Genomic DNA, 20,128 nt, shown 5'->3' with positions numbered 1-20,128 from the left:
CATGAAAGAACACCTCCTCCAGGCAAAGAAGCTCAGGCCAGGGTCTGCAAGAGTTAGGCAGTTTAATCCGGGAGACCGAGTTCTTGTGTTAGTTCCGACGGTGGAGAGCAAGTTCTTGGCCAAATGGCAAGGGTCATATGAGGTCGTCGAGAAGCTTGGTGAGGTAAACTATAAAATTTACCAACCAGGAAGACAGAAACCAATCCAAGTCTACCATGTCAACCTCATCAAGCCATGGCAAGATAGAGAGCCGGCAGTAACTCCATCTTTGCTAAGCAATCCAGAAGGTGAGTTTGGAGGGGTTACTATAGCGGAGACGCTATCGAAGGCCCAGAAACAGCAGTGCCGGGAGTTACTCCAGAAGAACAGGGACCTGTTTTCAGAGTTGCCAGGATACACGAAGGCCATAGAGCACGAGGTCCTGACAGAGCCACATGTGCGGTTGAACGTGAAGCCCTATCGAATTCCTGAGGCCCGTCAAGAAGTAATCTCCAAGGAGGTGGAGCGTATGTTGAAGCTTGGAGTCATTGAGGAATCCAAGAGCGGTTGGTCGAGCCCAATTGTCCTGGTCCCAAAACCTGATGGGGAGTGGAGATTTTGCAACGACTATCGGAAGTTGAATGAGGTCTCCAAGTTCGACGCATATCACATGCCCCGCGTTGATGAGCTCATCGAAAGACTTGGGCCCGCCAGGTATATAACCACCTTGGATTTGATGAAGGGGTATTGGCAGATCCCCATGGCACAGGAAGCCAAGGAGAAGACGGCGTTTTCAACAGCAGATGGATGCTTCCAGTATGTCTGGATGCCGTTTGGCCTACAGGGAGCTCCGGCGACCTTCCAGAGGGCTATGGATAGAATCCTTGCACCCCATAAGCCATACGCTGCTGCGTACCTGGATGATATCGTCATCTTTAGCCCGGACTGGGAGAGTCATCTGGAAAAAGTCCAAGCGGTGTTTGATGCTCTAAGGGAGGCGGGGTTTACAATAAACCCGAAGAAGTGTGCCTTGGGTAAGGAAGAAGCTAAGTACCTAGGATATGTAGTGGGCCATGGAGAAATGAAACCCCAAATCAGTAAAGTGGAGGCAATTCAAACATGGCCAAAACCACTCTCCAAAAAGCAAGTTAAAGCCTTTCTGGGGATCGTGGGATATTACAGAAGGTTCATCCCAACCTTCGCCACGGTGGCTGCGCCTCTGACTGATCTGCTAAAGGGGACAAAATCAGTAATGGTTAAATGGTCCGAAGAGACAGAGTCAGCCTTCCAAGAAATTAAAGAGGCTCTGTGTAAGCAACCCGTTCTGATGGCCCCAAACTTTAAGAAAGAGTTTATTCTTCAAACAGATGCCTCAGATGTTGGGGTAGGAGCAGTCCTTTCCCAAGAGCTACATGGAGAGGAGCATCCTGTTCTCTGAGTAGGAAACTGTCCTCATCTGAAAAGAATTACTCAGTTGTAGAGAAGGACTGTTTGGCCATAAAGTGGGCGGTGGACACATAACGGTACTATCTGCTGGGACGTAAATTTAGACTGATATCCGACCATGCCCCACTTAGATGGATGAGGGAAATGAATGCTAGGGTCACCCGTTGGTTCTTAGCCCTGCAGGACTTCAGTTTCCATGTGGAACATAGGACCGGGAAGCTGCACGATAATGCTGATGCCCTATCAAGAATCCCTTGTCTAGTGGGGGAAAGTGCCAAGCCCCACGGCTTTAGGCAGAGGGGGGAGGTATGTAGCGTGGCTAAAGGTTGTATAGTCGACGGGAGATATGTGTCACATAGGTGGCTTGTCGCTGTGATATAACCATGCCTATCTATATGTGTTTCAGGACCTGTGGTGATGTCATAACCACATGTCTAATCATGTGATGGGTTCCTGGGTGTGGTTAGACCTATAAAAGAAAGGCTAATGCTTAACACAAGAGATGTGTGTGTGGAGGTGAAGGCCTCCAGAGTGTGTTAAGGCTCCAGGACTGAGCCTGAAGGACTGGACACTTGTACTTTCTTTTCCTGAGCTAAAGGCTATTTGTTTTCTGTTATTTACTATGTGGTTTATGGAGCAATAAACCCTGTGAACTTTTAATGGAACATGCCTCCTGAGTGTCAGCCGTCGCACCTGAGTGAGTGAAACCCCTACAATATATATATATATATATATATATATATATATATATATATATATATATATATATATATATATATATATATATATATATGTTTATATTTAATACAGAGCTAGATAGCATAGAAGCCGGTAATTCAATTGCCGGCTTTTACTAAGTACTACCAAACCCGACAGGATATGAGACATGGTTTATATACAGTAAACCATTTCATATCGGTTATATTTTTACATATCCCTCACTAATAATGTTAGTAGTGTGTGTGTGTGTGTGTGTGTGCAAAATTTGGGAGCTCTAGGTGTTAAAATAAAGGGTTAAATCACGGAAAAAACTGGCGTAGGCTCCCGCGCAATTTTCTCCACCAGAGTGGGAAAGCCAGTGACTAGGAGCAGATATTAATAGCCTAGAGAGGGACTATGGTTATTGGCCCCCCCTGGCTAAAAACATCTTATTAGTGAGGGATATGTAAAAATATAACGGAAATGAAATGGTTTACTGTATGTAAACCATGTCTCATATCCTGTCGGGTTTGGTATAAATTGGCAAAAGCCGGCAATTGAATTACCGGCTTTTATGCTATATAGCTCTGTATGAAATATATAATATATATATATATATATATATATATATATATATATATATATATATATATACATATAATTATATTTGTCTCACTTTTAAGTGGGCTTAAAATAGCTCAGTCCCTTGCTACACAGATGTTATTGCAAAAAGCTCAGAGGAAAAGAGCCTTTCAGGGAATCACCTTTTTTGAAGAAGGTGAAAGAGGGATTCATCCCATATTTGTAAGCTTCGTTCTCAAAATGGTGATTGGACAGAGTCTATGAGAGAGATTCTAGAGGTGCTGCTTTCATTTTATGAGATGCTATACTCTTCAAAGGTTAGGCCTCCAGAAGGAGAAATTTTGAATTTCTTAGAAATGGCCGGGTTGCCCACATTGTCTGAAGATGAGAGGAGGGCTCTGGATGGTCCCCGTCACTGGAGGAACTGGAAAATGCTCTATCTTTTATTCCAGGTGGTAAAGCTCCAAGCGTAGATGGCCTCCCTGTGGTGGTGTATAAGCCTTTTAACAAGGTATTACTCCCAAATTTGTTACAGCTATACAACCACTCACTTGCTGTGAGTTCATTACCACCATCCATGTGAGAGGCAATTATTACTATTATCCCTAAAAAAGGCAAAGATCCTCAACTTCCAGAATCATATAGATCTATTTCTCTTTTGACGGTAGATATCAAAATATTCGCTAATAGGTTGTCAGGAATTATGTCTAATGTGATACATCCAGACCAAACTGGCTTTATGGCCCACAAATTGCTGTGACTTTATGGCCACAGCAATTAATTTGCACTGCCTCTTTTTGAATATGCAGGTCCCAGCGGCTAACATTGGGCATAGAGTGGTGCTGTCGTTGGATGCAGCAAAGGTTTCGATAGCATAGAGTGGAGCTTTCTCTGAGAGGTGTTGAAGAAAATGGGGTTCGGACCCTCATTTATATCATGGGTGCAGTTGCTATACTCCTCCCCTACAGCTAAAATCAAAGCAAACTGTGAGCTATCTCAAAGCTTCAGATTGTATGGAGGCACAAGACAGGGTGTCCTCTGTCCCCATTATTGTTTGCCATTGCAATAGAACCTTTAGCGGCAGTAGTGAGGAATTCTTCTGCAGTTAGTGGATTTCAATATGGGAATATGCAAATTGTCTCTTCAGAGAGGAAGAGAACTGGAACTCTAGTGCCACCTATTGGAAGTAGCAATCCTAACGGTCAATGTCGACCCTTTAACGAGCCTTGTCACATGACTTAGGATCCTAAGTCATAACGCTTTTTCAGCTGCGCTGGTGGTGTCCTGATGGATAAGCGCAGTCGACTGTCCCCAGAAAGTGTAGACTGCCTAACTTTCATCAAGATGAACAAGTCATGGATCTTCAGGGACTTTTACTCACCAATCGCAGACTATAACGACTAGGCGATGTTGAAGTTTTTAGCGTACTGCATTGATCTCACGTAATTTCACTCTGTGATATCTTTAGTGTCGCTTCTGTGCCTGATATTGCGGCTGCTGCAGGTGTTAACACAAATTTGTGGAAATGTGAACAGTCATGGTTGGTCTCCATCTACTGGGTTGGCTGTAGAGGAAAACGTGTCGGTCCCTATTCTACTATCTCTACTCTCGTGAAATTCATGGCACTTTGGTGTGGTGGTGTCTGCTAATAATTTTTGGAAATGTGAACACTTCTGGTTGGGTGTCCATCTGCTGGCTTGGCTGTCGTGGAAAAGATGTTGCACCCCATTATACTATTTCTACTAAGGTGAAATTGGTGCAACTTTGGTTGTGTCTGCCATTAATTGTTTGAAATGTGAACACTCTTGGTTTGGTGTCCATTTGCTTGGTTGGCTGTAGTGGAAGAGGTGTAGATCCCTCTTATACTATTTCTACTATGGTGAAATTGATGTCACTTTGGTGTCTGCCAATATTTTTTGGAAATGTGAACACTCCTGGTTTGGTGTCCTGGGTTGGCTGTAGTGGAAGAGGTGTCGGTGCTCATTTTTTTAGTTAGACTGTATAGAAATTGATGCCACTTTGTTGGTGTCTGCCACTAATTTTTGGAAATGGGTTGGCTGTAGTGGAGGAGGTGTCAGTCCCTATTATACTATTTCTACTATTGTGAAATTGATGCCACTTTGGTGTCTGCCAATATTTTTTTGTAAATGTGAACACTCTTGGTTGGGTGTACATCTGTTGGGTTGTCTGTAGTGGAAGATGTGTTGGTCCCCATTTTTCTAGTTATACTGTGTTTAAATTGATTCCACTTTGATATTGTCTGTCACTAATTGAAATGTGAACACTCCTGATTGTGTCTCTCCATCTGCTGGGTGTGCTGTAGTGGAAGAGGTGTTGGTCACTTATACTACGGTATTTCTACTGTGGTGAAATTGATGCCACTTTGTTGGTGTCTGCCACTAATTTTTGGAAATGTGTACACTCCTGGTTGGGTGTCCATCTGCTGGGTTGGCTGTAGTGGAAGAGGTGTTGGTTCTTATTATACTATTTCTACTATGATGAAATTGATGCCACTTTGGTGTCTGCTAATATTTTTGGGAAATGTGAACACTCCTGATTTGGTCTCTCCATTTGCTGGGTTGGCTGTAGTGGAAAAGGTGTCGGTGCCCATTTTTCTAGTTAGACTGTATTGAAATAGATGCCACTTTGGTGGTGTCTGCCACTAATTGTTTGAAATGTAAACTCTCCTGATTGGGTCTCTCCATGGGCTGGGTTGGCTGTAGTGGAAGTTGGGTCGGTTCCCATTTTTCTAGTTATACTGCATTGAAATTGATGCCACTTTGGTGGTGTCTGCCACTAATTGTTTCAAATGTGAGCACTCCTGGTTGGGTGTCCATCTGCTGGGTTAGCTGTCATGGAAAAGATGTCGCTCTCCGTTATTGTATTCCTACTGTGGTGAAATTGGTGCCACTTTGTTGGTATCTGTCACTAATTTTTGGAAATGTGTATACTCGTGGTTGGGTCTCCATCATGTGTGTTGCCTGTACCAGTTGGTCTCTGAGACCGGCAGTCCTCCACCCTCTCTGAGTCAACTACCTGTGTGACTATCCTTTTGATTTTTCTGACAATAGTAGTCTGCAAACCTGATATTTGTGTCACATGAGTGTGGCTCAGCATAAAAGTGTCGGTAAATGGGACATGAATTACCATTACGGAAGATGAGTCTATGAGAAATATATTCAGTGAAGAGTCCTAGAAAGAAACTGCTTGCTGTCTGTGGCCTAAAATATGTAGGTTTTATTAGTAGATGTAAAGAAAAACTGACTACTGTAAAATAATAAAAATAGTAATAGTCATATTAACCCCTTCCCGATCAAAGCAGTGCATGTATGTCATGATGATCGCCCGCGCAGAGGGGGCGATGGTTGCCAGATGTCAGTTGAATCTGACAGTTGACATCCGGCTCTCGGAATTAGGGGTTGTGTCCTCACTGCTCCCAGCACTTTAACCCCTTAAATGCTGTGATTGGTGAGATCGCAGCATTTAAAGAGCAGGCAGATGGAATAAAGCCCCTCTGCCCTTGGATCGGAGACCCCACGACATCATTGCATGGTCCCGATTGTTGCCATGTTACCCGATGTCATCATGACAACATCCATGTTACCAGACACTAGCAACTTAGTTAGATAATGCACAGTGCATGATCTAAGTAATTTATAGTAAGGTATATCAATGCTCCTGCATTGTTATACCTTATAACTGCAATCAGACGGCAGGAAGTGAAAGTCCCATATTGGGACTCAGTAAAAAAAAAGTTGCTAAATATTTAAAAATAAATAAATCACAAAATAATAATAAAAAAAGTATTGTATCCATAAATAAGTATTATCGAAAAAACTGTCCCACTAGTTAACCCATTTAGTGAACACCATAAAAAAAATAAAAAAAAACTAGGTAAAAAATGATTCTCTAACCCCTTTCCGACATTGGGCGTAATAGTATGCCAATTTCTGACACCCTCACCCTCACCGCCGGAGCCCACATCATTCCTGGCACCTGCCAGCTGTTTTGAACAGCTGACATGTGCTCGGAACAGCCGCGGGTGGAATCGCGATCCACCCTCGGCTATTAACCTGTTAAATGCCGCTGTCAAGCGCTGACAGTGGAATTTAACATGCACTTTCGGCAATCGCGCCGGATTTCCTCCAATAGGGTTAAAAGTTGACCAGCAATTTCTAATTTTTACAACACCAATATTTTTTAGGGACCACATCACATTTGAAGTCATTTTGAGGGGTCTATATGATAGAAAATAACCAAGTTTGACACCATTCTAAAAACTGCACCCCTCAAGGTGCTCAAAATCACATTCAAGAAGTTTATTAACCGTTGAAATGAACATTTAACTCTTTTTCACAAAAAAATTATTCAGCTCCATTTGGTTTTATTTTACCAAGGGTAACAGGAGAAAATGGACACCAAAAGTTGTTGTCCAATTTGTCCTGAGTACGCTGATACCCCATATGTTGGGGTAAACCACTGTTTGGGTGCATGGCAGAGCTCGGAAGGGAAGGAGCGCCGTTTGACTTTTCAAAATTGACTGGAATTGAGATGGGACACCATGTCACGTTTGGAGAGCCCCTGATGTGCCTAAACATTGAAACCCCCCACAAGTGACACCATTTTGGAAAGTAGACCCCCTAAGGAACTTATCTAGATGTGTTTTGACAGCTTTGAAAGCCCAAGTGTTTCACTACAGTTTATAACGCAGAGCCGTGAAAATAAAAATTCATTTTTTTTTTCACAAAAATTATTTTCTAGCCCCCAGTTTTGTATTTTTCCAAGGGTAATTGGAGATATTGGACCCCAAAAGTTGTTGTCCAATTTGTCCTGAGTACGCTGATACCCCATATGTGGGGGGGAACCACCGTTTGGGCGTATGGCAGAGCTCGGAAGGGAAGGAGCGCCATTTGGAATGCAGACTTGATTGAATGGATTGGTCTGCAGGCGTCACGTTGCATTTGCAGAACCCCTGATGCACCTAAACAGTAGAAATCCCCCACAAGTTACCCCATATTGGAAACTAGACCCCCCAAGGAACTTATCTAGATGTGTTGTGAGAACTTTGAACCCCCAAGTGTTTCACTACAGTTTATAACGCAGAGTTGTGAAAATAAAAATAATTTTTTTTCCCACAAAAATGTTTTTTTAGCCCCCCAAATTTTTATTTTCCCAAGGATAACAGGAGAAATTGGAACCCAATGGTTGTTGTACAATTTGTCCTCAGTGTGCTGATACCCCATATGTTGGGATAAACCCCTGTTTTGGCACACGGGAGAGCTCGAAAGGGAAGGAGAACTGTTTTACTTTTTCAACGCAGAATTGGATGGAATTGAGATCGGACGCCATGTCTCGTTTGGAGAGCCCTGATGTGCCTAATCAGTGGAAACCCCCAATTCTAACTGAAACCCTATCCCAAACACACCCCTAACCCTAATCCCAACCATAACCCTAACCACACCCCTAACCCTGACACACCCCTAACCCTAACCCTAACTTTAGCCCCAACCCTAACCCTAACTTTAGCCCCAGTCCTAACTGTAGCCCCAACCCTAACTGTAGCCCTAATCCTAACTGTAGTGCTAACCCTAGCCCCAACCCTAGCCCTAACCCCATCCCTAACCCCATCCCTAGCCCCATCCCTAGCCCCATCCCTAGCCTCAACCCTAGCCCCAACCCTAGCCCCAACCCTAGCCCCAACCCTAGCCCCAACTCTAGCCCCAACCCTAGCCCCAACCCTAACCCTAGCCCTAATGGGAAAATGTAAATAAATACATTTTTTTTTTTTTATGTTTCCGTAACGAAGGGGGTGATGAAGGGGGGTTTGATTTACTTTTAGGGTACGTTCACACAGGACTTTTTTGCTGCTTTTTTTTGCTGCTTTTTTTTATGCTAATTTTCAGCTGCTTTTTACAGTACCAGCAAAGCCTATGAGATTTCAGAAATCTCATGCACACACGTTGGTTTTTTGTTTGATCAGTTTTTTCTGCTTTGCTGCTTTTTTTGGACATAGGGCATGTCACTTCTTTCAGCGTTTTTGCTGCGTTTTTGCAGCGTTTTTTCACCCATTGACTTGAATGGGTGATGAAAAAAACGCTGCAAAAACGCTGAAAAAACGCATGTAGCATTATTTGCTGCGTTTTTTGTGCAGAAAATCATGGCCAGCAGGAAGGGATCTCACAGCCAAGAGCTTAGGGGTGTGGTTAGTGAGGTGTGAAGAGCCATTGTGAGCCATTGTGAGGTGTGAAGAGCCATTGTGAGGTGTCCTGTTTGTGATCTATTGTGAGGGAGTTCCTGGTAGTGAGGTGTGAAGAGCCATTGTGAGCCATTGTGAGGTGTGAAGAGCCATTGTGAGGTGTCCTGATTGTGATCTACTGTGAGGGAGTTCCTGGTAGTGAGGTGTGAAGAGCCATTGTGAGCCATTGTGAGGTGTGAAGAGCCATTGTGAGGTGTCCTGATTGTGATCTATTGTGAGGGAGTTCCTGGTAGTAAGGTGTGAAGAGCCATTGTGAGGTGTCCTAGCAGCTGAAAATTGGCATAAAAAAAGCAGCAAAAATCTGCAGCAAAAATCTGCAGCAAAAAAGTCCTGTGTGAACGTACCCAAAAAACGCACCAAAAACGCACCAAAAAAACGCACCTAAATTAGCATAAAAAAAAGCAGCAAAAAAAAGCAGCAAAAAAGTCCTGTGTGAACGTACCCTTATAGTGGGTTTTTTAGTGGATTTTTATGATTGGCAAGCTGTCACACACTAAAAGACGCTTTTCATTGCAAAAAATATTTTTTGCATTACCACATTTTGAGACCTATAATTTTTCCATATTTTTGGTCCACAGAGTCATGTGAGGTCTTGTTTTTTGCGGGACAAGTTGACGTTTTTATTGGTAACATTTTCGGGCACATGACATTTTTTGATCGCTTCTTATTCCGATTTTTGTGAGGCAGAGTGACCAAAAACAGCTATTCATGAATTTCTTTTGGGGGGGGGGGGTTATACCGTTCCACGTTTGGTAAAATGAATAAAGCAGTTTTATTCTTCGGGTCAGTACGATTACAGCGATACCTCATTTACATAATTTTTTTATGTTTTGGCGCTTTTATACGATAAAAATTATTTTATAGAAAAATAAGTATTTTTGCATCGCTTTATTCTGAGGACTATAACTTTTTTATTTTTTTGCTGATGCTGCTGTATGGCAGCTCGTTTTTTGCGGGACAAGATGACGTTTTCAGCAGTACCATGGATATTTATATCCGTCTTTTTGATTGCGTGTTATTCCACTTTTTGTTTTGCGATATGATATGATAATGATTATTATTATTATTTATTCATATAGCACCATTGATTCCATGGTGCTGTACATGAGAAGGGGTTACATACAAGTTACAGATATCACTTACAGTAAACAAACTAACAATGACAGACTGATACAGAGGGGCGAGGACCCTGCCCTTGCGGGCTTACATTCTACAGGATTATGGGGAAGGAGACAATAGGTTGAGGGTTGCTGCAGCTCCGGCGTTGGTGAGGCGGTGATGGGGAGGCAGCGGGGTCAGTGCAGGCTGTAGGCTTTCCTGAAGAGATGGGTTTTCAGGTTTCTTTCTGAAGGATCCGAATGTGGTTGATAGTCGGATGTGTTGGGGCAGAGAGTTCCAGAGGATGGGGGATATTCGGGAGAAGTCTTGGAGGCGATTGGATGAGGAGCGAATAAGTGTGGAGGAGAGAAGGAGGTCTTGGGAGGACCGGAGATTACGTGAGGGAAGATATCGGGAGATTAGTTCAGAGATATATGGAGGAGACAGGTTATGGATGGCTTTGTAGGTCAGTGTTAATAATTTGAACTGGATACGCTGAGGGAATGAGAGCCAGTGAAGAGATTTGCAGAGGAGGGAAGCAGAGGAGTAGCGAGGAGAGAGATGAATTAGTCGGGCAGCAGAGTTAAGGATGGACTGGAGAGGTGCAAGGGTGTTAGGGAGGCCGCAGAAAAAGATGTTGCAGTAGTCAAGGCGGGAGATGATGAGGGCATGCACAAGCATTTTAGTAGATTGACGGTTGAGGAAAGGACGGATTCTGGAGATGTTTTTGAGCTGGAGGCGACAGGAGGTGGAAAGAGCTTGGATGTGCGGTTTGAAGGACAGGGCAGAGTTGAAGGTTACTCCGAGGCAGCGGACTTCCGGTACGGGGGAAAGCATGATGTCATTGATTGCGATAGATAGGTCAGGTAAGGAAGATCTGTGGGATGGAGAAAAGATGATGAGTTGAGATTTGTCCACATTGAATTTGAGGAAGCGAGAGGAGAAGAAGGAGGATATGGCTGATAGGCACTCTGGGATTCTGGACAGCAGAGCGGCGACGTCTGGGCCAGAGAGGTAGATCTGAGTGTCATCAGAATAGAGGTGGTATTGGAAGCCATGGGACTGTATGAGTTGTCCCAAGCCAAGCGTATAGATTGAGAAGAGTAGGGGTCCTAGAACAGAGCCATGGGGGACTCCAACAGAGAGAGGATGGGATGAGGAGGTAGTATGGGAGTGGGAGACGCTGAATGTGCAGTTGGAAAGATACGAGGAGATCAAGGATAGGGCGAGATCTTTGATGCCAAAGGAGGAGAGGATCTGTAGTAGGAGGCAGTGGTCAACTGTGTCGAAAGCAGAGGACAGGTCTAGAAGGAGGAGTACAGAGTATTGTCCATTAGCTTTGGTGGTAAGTAGGTCGTTAGTGATTTTGGTCAGGGCTGTCTCAGTTGAGTGATGGGGGCGGAAACCAGATTGTAGATTGTCAAAGAGCAAGTTAGATGAGAGGTGGGAGGAAAGTTCAGAGTGGACGTGCTGCTCCAGGAGTTTGGAAGCGAATGGGAGCAGTGATAGTAGATATTGGGTGATAGCTGGACACAGCAGTTGGATCGAGGGTTGGCTTTTTAAGGATAGGCGTGATTGTGGCATGTTTAAAAGCAGAAGGGAAGGTGCCAGAAGATAGTGATAGGTTGAAGAGGTGGGTTAGGGATGGGATAAGTGTGGTGGTGAGGTTGGGGAGCAGGTGGGATGGGATGGGGTCGAGCGCACAGGTGGTGAGGTGCGATTTGGAGAGGAGACAATTAAGCCCCCCTTCGGTGATGTTGGATAGGGAGGTTATGGGGTTTGGGTATTGGTCTGGTATACAAAGGAGTTATGGTGGTTGAACAATGAAGACTTGCCTTGTTTGGTCGATCTTATTTTTAAAGTGTGTGGCAAAGTCCTCAGCAGAGATGAGGGAGGTTGGAGGGGGCAGTGGGGGGCGGAGGAGGGAGTTGAAGGTTTTGAATAACTGTTTGGGGTTGTAGGATAGGGGAGATACGAGGGTTGTGAAGTAGGCCTGTTTAGCAGAGGTGTGAGCAGATTTAAAAGCGAGTGTTGCCTGTTTGAATGCAGTGAAGTCGTCTTGCAGGTGTGTTTTTTCCAACGCCGCTCCGCACTTGGACACTTGCCGGAGCTTTTTAGTGGTGTTATTGTGCCATGGTTGTCTATTGATACGTCGCACTCTGCCATGGACGAGAGGGGCAACTGTGTCAATAGCTGATGCAAGAGTGGCATTGTAGAAAGCAGTGGCAGTGTCTGTGTCGTGGGGTTAGGATATGGATGCCAGTGGTAGGATAGAGTCAGAGAGTGTGTGGGTGTCTAGGTGTGCAAGGTTTCTGCGGGGGTGCGCATTTTGCTGGACATGGATGACCGGTGAGGAGGTCGGGGATGAGAAGGTGAGCAGGTGGTGGTCGGATAGAGGGAGAGGGGAGGTGGTGAAGTTAGATAGAGAGCAGAGATGGGTGAATACCAGGTCTAATGTATGTCCGTCTGTGTGGGTGGCTGTGGAGGACCACTGAGTAAGACCAAAGGATGAGGTAAGGGACAGAAGTTTGGAGGCTGTTGACTGAAGAGTATCAATGGGAATGTTGAAGTCACCCATGATGATGGTGGGAATGTCAGCAGAGAGAAAGTGAAGAAGCCAGGTGGAGAATTGGTCAATAAAGGCAGTGGCTGGGCCTGGAGGTCAGTATATGATGGCCACTTGGAGGTTGGAGGGAGAGTAGATGCGGACAGAGTGGACTTCAAAAGAGGGGAGGATAAGGGAGGGTAGAGGTGGGATTGGGTTAAAGGTGCGATTAGAAGAAAGGAGAAGACCCACTCCTCCACCATGTTTGTTGCCGGGTCGAGGGGTGTGGGTGAAGTGGAGGCCTCCGTAACACAGCACAGCAGGGGAGGCGGTGTCAGAGGGTGTTAGCCATGTTTCTGTGAGGCCAAGGAAGGCAAGATTGCGAGAGAGAAAAAGGTCGTGAATCACGTGAAGCTTATTGCAGATTGAGCAGGCATTCCAGAGTGCTCCAGAGAGAGGGAGCAGGGGGGTGGGCGTCAGGGGCCCGGTTTTTATGTTGGAAAGATTGTGGTAGTTCATATTAGATAGGGAGAGATAGGAGGGGGTAAGAGTGGGAGGTATGAGCTGTGGGGGTCCCGGGTTGGTAGATATGTCTCCAGCAGTGAGGAAAAGCAGAGAAAGGGAGAGCAGGTGGGAGAAAGAGTGGCCGACTTGTTTAATGTTCTCTTAGGACAGATTTGAGGTTGAGGAGGAGGACAGGTGGGGAGGTAAGAGGGAAGGGGAGATGATTATTAGGTTAGAGAGTGCTGGGGTTTGTGATAGGGAAGGAAGGAGAGAATTAGTGGAGCAAACACTGTAAAGGCATAGGTAAATATGGTGAAGGAGTAAGATGGGTTAATAGAAAAGCTAGATCCAAGTAATAAGAAGTGCTTCCTCAGCAGACATACCCGAAAGAGACAGATCATAGAGTGGGGTCCTGACTCCTGCTGTGACTAACTGCCGTTGAAATAACTGCGGCATCTATATGCTTAGCTGCGCAATGCTTTGCTGCAGAAATGTGCCTGCCTGACCCCACACGCGTGCACCTCTTAAGATGCTACTAAATTTATAGGACTGAGTAAAGGATCAGGTGAGAGGGATTGTGGGTCCTTATTTGGGATAAATTAGCAATTGGCCAACAGTGATCACTGAAGGGGTTAACTAGTGGGCCAGTTTTATAGGTCGGGTTGTTACGGACGCGGCAATACTAAATATGTGTACTTTAACTGTTTTTTTTTTATTTAGATAAAGAAATGTATTTATGGGAACAATATATTTTTTTTCTCTTTATTTAGGAATTTATTTTTTTTACACATTTAAACATTTTTTTTTTTTACTTTGTCCCAGGGGGGACATCACTGTATAGTGACAGATCGCTGATCTGACACTTTGCAGAGCACTGTGTCAGATCAGCATTCTGACGTGCCCTGCTCCTGGCTTACCAGCGCCTGCTCTGAGCAGGCACTTGGTAAGCCACCTCCCTGCAGGACCCGGAAGTAGCCCCGCGACCATTTTGGATCCAGGGCCTGCAGGGAGGAGACGCTCGGTACAAGGTGAGCCCATCGCCTTGTACCGATCGTCTCAGGGAAGCCCGCAGGGAGCCCCCTCCCTGCGCGATGCTTCCCTGTACCGCCAGAACACTGCGATCATATTTGATCGCAGTGTGCCGGGGGTTAATGTGCCAGGGCCGGTCCGTGACCGCTCCTGGCACATAGTGCCGGATGTCAGCTGCGATAGTCAGCTGACACCCAGCCGCGCTCACCCCGTGAGCGCGGCCGATCGCATATGACGTACTATCCCGTCACTGGAAATTAAGTCCCAGGTCACCTTGACGGGATAGTACGTCATATGGGATTAAGGGGTTAAAATGCAATAATGGGCGATCAAAAGATCGTATCCGCACCACGTATCCCTAAAAGCGTCAGCTCAATGCGCAAAAAATAAGTCCTCACCCAACCCAAGATCATGAAAAATGGAGACGCTATGGGTATCTGAAAATGGGGCAATTTTTTTTTAGCAATGTTTGAAAAATTTTTTCACCACTTAGATAAAAAAGCACCTAGACATTTTTGATGTCTATAAACTCGTAATGACCTGGAGAATCATAATGGCAGGTCAGTTTTAGCATTTAGTGAACCTAGTAAAAAAAGCAAAACAAAAAACAAGAGTGGGATTGCACTTTTTTTTGCAATTTCACCACACTTGGATATTTTTTTCCAATTTTCTAGTACAGGATATGTTAAAACCAGTGGTGTTGTTTCCAAAGTACAACTCGTCCCGCAGAAAACAAGCCCTCACAAGGCCATATTGACGAAAAAATATTAAAGTTATGGCTCTGGGGGGGACTTCTTATTCAGCAGGTCGAATTATGTTTCATGTTATGAATTGTGTCCAAGATCAGATAAATTAAAATTCTACATCACTGAAGCCTTCTCCTCTGTGTGTAAATAATTAAATTAGCGAGTAGCTGAACGTTTCTGGAAGAGCAAACTTTTAGGGTATGTGCACACGTTCAGGTTTTTTCATGTTTTTTTTCGCGTTTTTTTTGCAATAAAAACTCATTAAAAACGCATACATTATGCATCCTATCATTTAGAATGCATTCTGCATGTTTTGTGCACATGGTGCGTTTTTTTCCGCAAAAAAAACGCATCGCGGTAAAAAAAAAGCAGCATGTTCATTAATTTTGCGGGTTTTTTTGCGTTTTTCCTGCTATTCTATGCATTTGGAAAAACGCACTAAAAATACGGTAAAATCACAGTAAAAAAGCATGCGGATTTCTGGCAGAAATGTCCGGTTTTTGTCAGGAAAATTTCTGCCAGAAATCTTGACGTGTGCACATAGCCTAACTCTGTACTTTCTCATAAGCAAATAGATGATACATCATAGGTGAAGATAATTGTCCCTGAGGCAGACTGGACGTCTCCAACATCACATGACACAATGGAAATGCAATATTTTGATGGCAAATTATCGGAAATCTGATATCGTCAGCATCCACGGATACATCTGTAATTGGGAGACATAATTGTTTCTGTGAGTTAAAGTATCCAGAATTTTTAGCCTCTGGAAACCACAGAAATATAAAATCAAGTGTTTCTACCATATCTCTGTGCATACAATTACCCATCCTCCTCTCACCTGAGACCCTTTACGACATCTCCACCAGAACAATTCATTGTCAGATTCATGTATGTCATTTTTTTTCAATTCAGTTCTTCATTTTTTTATATAGTAAATCTAAATTGTAATAAGTTTGCTCCTTGTTATACTAAATGAACCAACATCAAAGAGGAGAAGTGTAGCTTGTTTTGTTTACCCGATGTATGCTAAAGTTCAAGAAGTAGCTATCGAGGGCTTTGAAAAGTTATCTGTGCATGTGAACTAGTGTGCCACCCAGGGAAGGTGTCTTGGTGGCCTATCATAATGGTGACTGGTGGCTGCGAGAAGTGTGGTGTGGATGTGTGAGATGACTGTGGGGGGCGCCTACCTCATTTTCAGCCTATTGTGGTGGCTGAATGGACAACTGATTGTGAGAAGCAAAGTCCCCCTTTACAGTCCCATCCAAGTCACGAGTGCTCAAGTGGGTGATGTTTATGACATTCCAGTTTATACGATCTGAGAACACAACATCTACAAGTTCTATCCCCTCATTTGTTCCCCTTATCTCCTGTAATTATATTGTTACATGGGATTTTTATAATGTTACATCGTCTTATCATCTCATTCAGGTCCCTATAATATCAGTTCCACTCAGTGGATATATAAGATTCTATATAAGAGAATTTTCGTGGCTAACCCATCAAGGATGGATATGGAGAAGGAGAAGATGGCGGAGAGGTTATTACACCTCACCCTAGAGATCCTCTTCCAGCTTACTGGAGAGGTGAGAGATTTGGATGACGTCACATTACATCATTCTTATCTATGGGAATAACAGATGGACAGAACTGGAGAGGTGAGGACTCTGGAAATGTTTGTAGTGAGATTTATTAATGTGTCTCTCCATAACCAGGACCACATATTAGTGAAGACCTCTAGTGAGCGCTGTGAGCCCCCAGTGCTTGAGGGAAGGGGAACACATTGGAGCCCAATTACTGCTTCTCCACCTCACCCCTTGATACATGAGAACATCAATGACCAGAAGATCCTTGAACTCACCCACAAGATGATTGAGCTGCTGACTGGAGAGGTGACACTGCTGGGAATGCTGGGACATTATACAGTAACGCTATGAAGGGATTGGGGTGATGACGGTATCATTGTATGTGTCAGGTTCCTATAAGGTGTCAGGATGTCACCGTCTATTTCTCCATGGAGGAGTGGGAGTATTTAGAAGGGCACAAAGATCTGTACAAGGATGTCATGATGGAGGTTCCCCAGCCCCTCACATCGCCAGGTAATAGACAGGGCTAAATACACACAACATCTAATGATCTGTATGTAAAGAATCCAGTCCCTGTATGTGTTTCCCCCAGTTCTATCCAGTAAGAGGACAACACCAGAGAGATGTCCCCGTCCTCTTCTTCTTCAGGACTGTAAACAAGAAAATCCCAATGTTCCTCAGGATCATCAGGTAGATGAGAAAATGTGTCATGAGATCTCCTCTATGATGTGCAGACGGCTGTGAAAGTCTTATGTTCAGAATTGTATATCCATCATTATTAGTGTATATGTTATATACAGGTGCTTCTCACAAAATTAGAATATCTTCAAAAAGTTAATTTATTTCACTTCTTCAACACAAAAAGTGAAACTCATATATTATATAGAGTCATTACAAGCAGAGATCTATTCAACTGTTTATTTCTGTTAACCCCTTCCCGACAGGCACCATACTAGTACTGCTCTGGAGGAGGAGCGTTCCCACAAACACTAGTACTAGTACGGTGCGACGATCGGGTGCGGGTGTCAACATTTGATATGTTTTAAAGAACTGAAAATGCTCATTTGTGGAATTTGCAGCATTAGGAGGTCACATTCACTGAACAAAAAAGCTATTGAGAAAGAGGGTCGGTTCCCTCAAAACGCGTCGGGATTGGCCCCTGCTAGTGTCCGTTTCTCGGACAGGTGATGTCACCACTTAGCCACGCCCCTCACTCGCCGCGCTACTGTCCGGCAGCGCCATCGGCCGAGGCGGCCTGCCGAAACCACCAGAAGCGAGCGCATAGGGGACTTTTCTACTACGGGAGGACGCTCCCTTTTGGTGCATGCACCGCTGACACCGCAGCCCTTTCATACCACAGAGGGCAGCAGTGCTGCAGCCAACCTCTTCATCCAGGGGACGCACCAGCTTCCATCTGTGAGGTAGGACATTGCAGTTCATTTGCCATACAAGTTCCAGCCTCTCTTGTAGCGCGGCATCCTCATTTTTGGTATTAGCTTCAAATAACTGTTTGCTGCTTTGACATGGTATTTTGGCAGCTGCTCTTTTAATCCAATTAATTTGTCTGGCAGAAACCTTCCTCATGATGCCTTTATCTGCATGAACTCTGCTCTTTCAGTCACAAATCTCTTCACAGCATGATGATCACTCTTAGGTTTTCGTGAAATATCTAATGTTTTCATACCTTGTCCAAGGCATTGCACTAATGCTTTTCAGCAGCAGAGAGAGCCTTTTTATTTCCAATATTGCTTGAAACCTGTGGCCTGCTTAATAATGTGGAACATCATTTTTAAGTACGGTAGTTTTACTTTAATTAAAATCACCTGGAAAACTAATTATCACATGTGTTTAAGATTGATTTCAGTGATCCATTGAGCCCTGAGACACAATACCATCCACGAGTTTATTTGAAAAACAAAACAATTAAATCTTTATGACACTCAAATCCAATTTGCATAATCATTTGGAACACGGTATACTGTATATTGTGATGTCCCATACTGGGACAATGCAGAAGGGTAAAATATATATATATATATATATATATATATATATATATATATATATATATATATATATATATATATATATATATATATATATATTAGAATATGTAAAAATATATTTTTTTAAATTCCTAAATAAAGAAAAAACAATAAAATAAATATATTTCCAATAAATACATCTATTTATGTAAATAATAATTAAAAAAACAATAAAAGTACACATATTTGGTATCCTCGCATCCGTAATGACCCACTCTATAAAATGATCCCACTAGTTAACCCCTTCAGTGAACACTGTAAAAAAAAAAGGCAAAAAAAACAATGCTTTATCATACCGCTGAAAAAAAAAAATGCAATAAAATGCGAAGACAGATGTAAATAAAAATGCTACCGCTGAAAACGTCATCTTGTCCTTCAAAAAACAAGCCGCCATACAGCTCCATCAGCAGAAAAATAAAAAAGTTACAGCTCTCGGAATAAAGCGATCCAAAAATTATTTTTTCTATAAAATAGTTTTTATTGTGTAAAAGCGTCAAAATATAAAAAAACGATATAAATGTGGTGTCACTGTAACTGTAGTGACCCGAAAAATAAAGTGGTCTTATCAGTTTTACCACACGCGGAACGGTATAAAAAAACAAAACAAAAAGCAATTCCTGAATTGCTGGTTATTGTTCGTTCTGTCTCCCAAAAATCGGAACAGGAAGTGATAAAAAAATGTCATGTGCCCAAAAATGGTACCATTAAAAACATCAGCCTTTGCAACAAAAAACAAGCCATAACATAACTCTTTCGGCCGAAATATGAATGAATTATAGCTCTCAAAATACTGTGATGCAAAACTAGTTTTCGCTAAAAAAAGCATCTATTTGTGTATCAGCAGCATAAAAAACATAAAAACGCGATATAGATCTGGTATCAATGTAATCACACCGATCCGAATCATAAAGTTGCCTAATCAGTTATACCGCACGAGAAATGGCGTAAAAAATAAATAAAACCTTCACCTGCTGTTGATTTTTTCATTCTGCCTCCCAAAGATCGCAGTAAGGCTTGGCGCACATTTACCCTTCTCTCTGCGCTGAGTGCTTACATCAGGGTTTCTGTGTAAATCTCTGAAATACGTGATTCAGACGGAACCCCCGGCGGAAGATTCCCTATAATGAGGCAGATGGAGGCACTGTGGATACCATAGGACCTGTGATCCGGTGGTGTCCGTCTTTAGGATTGCACAAAAGTGCCATCGGCCAAAGTTTTGTGCACTTCTGAACAGGACCTCGCTGAAAAGAAGCCAGATGGAGTCCAGAGTGAATCTGCTGCCTCTTTATAGTGCAGAATACTCAGCCAACAATACCACATGGTACCAATTCAAAAGATATAATACATATATGAATTTATAAACTTTATGTGAAAAATTTGACTTATGTGGACACATCAAAAATAGACATTAAACCCGCTACCAAAGGAGGCAATAATTTACAAGTCCCAAATTAAAAAATCATCAATGCTTTATTATCACAAAAAAAGGGGGCACACCCACCCCACATGAAACCCCGACCCAGAACAATATAGATACTCAGGATACAATTCAATCAGAATTAAATATATAAATAATCAATCCATCCCTTGCTATATCTTGCGCAATAAAGATA

At 43.3% G+C, this 20,128-nt stretch overlaps 2 protein-coding genes across 2 annotated transcripts in view; both read left to right on the top strand.

Moving 5' to 3' along the window:
* LOC143766180 (uncharacterized) overlaps positions 1-20,128 on the top strand; it is a 122,139-nt gene that overhangs the window by 30,904 nt on the left and 71,107 nt on the right. The window lies entirely within an intron of this gene.
* LOC143766178 (uncharacterized) overlaps positions 1-20,128 on the top strand; it is a 68,547-nt gene that overhangs the window by 28,541 nt on the left and 19,878 nt on the right. The window contains exons 7-10 of the mRNA XM_077253648.1: positions 16,316-16,470; positions 16,600-16,776; positions 16,860-16,983; positions 17,063-17,160. Of these exons, the coding sequence (XP_077109763.1) occupies positions 16,316-16,470; positions 16,600-16,776; positions 16,860-16,983; positions 17,063-17,160 (554 nt within the window). The remainder of the gene's footprint in view (positions 1-16,315; positions 16,471-16,599; positions 16,777-16,859; positions 16,984-17,062; positions 17,161-20,128) is intronic.

The sequence above is a fragment of the Ranitomeya variabilis genome, chromosome 4 (genome assembly GCF_051348905.1).
Source record: "Ranitomeya variabilis isolate aRanVar5 chromosome 4, aRanVar5.hap1, whole genome shotgun sequence".
In the NCBI taxonomy this organism is placed as follows: Eukaryota; Metazoa; Chordata; class Amphibia; order Anura; family Dendrobatidae; genus Ranitomeya; species Ranitomeya variabilis.
This window is presented reverse-complemented; position numbering and strand designations above follow the sequence as displayed.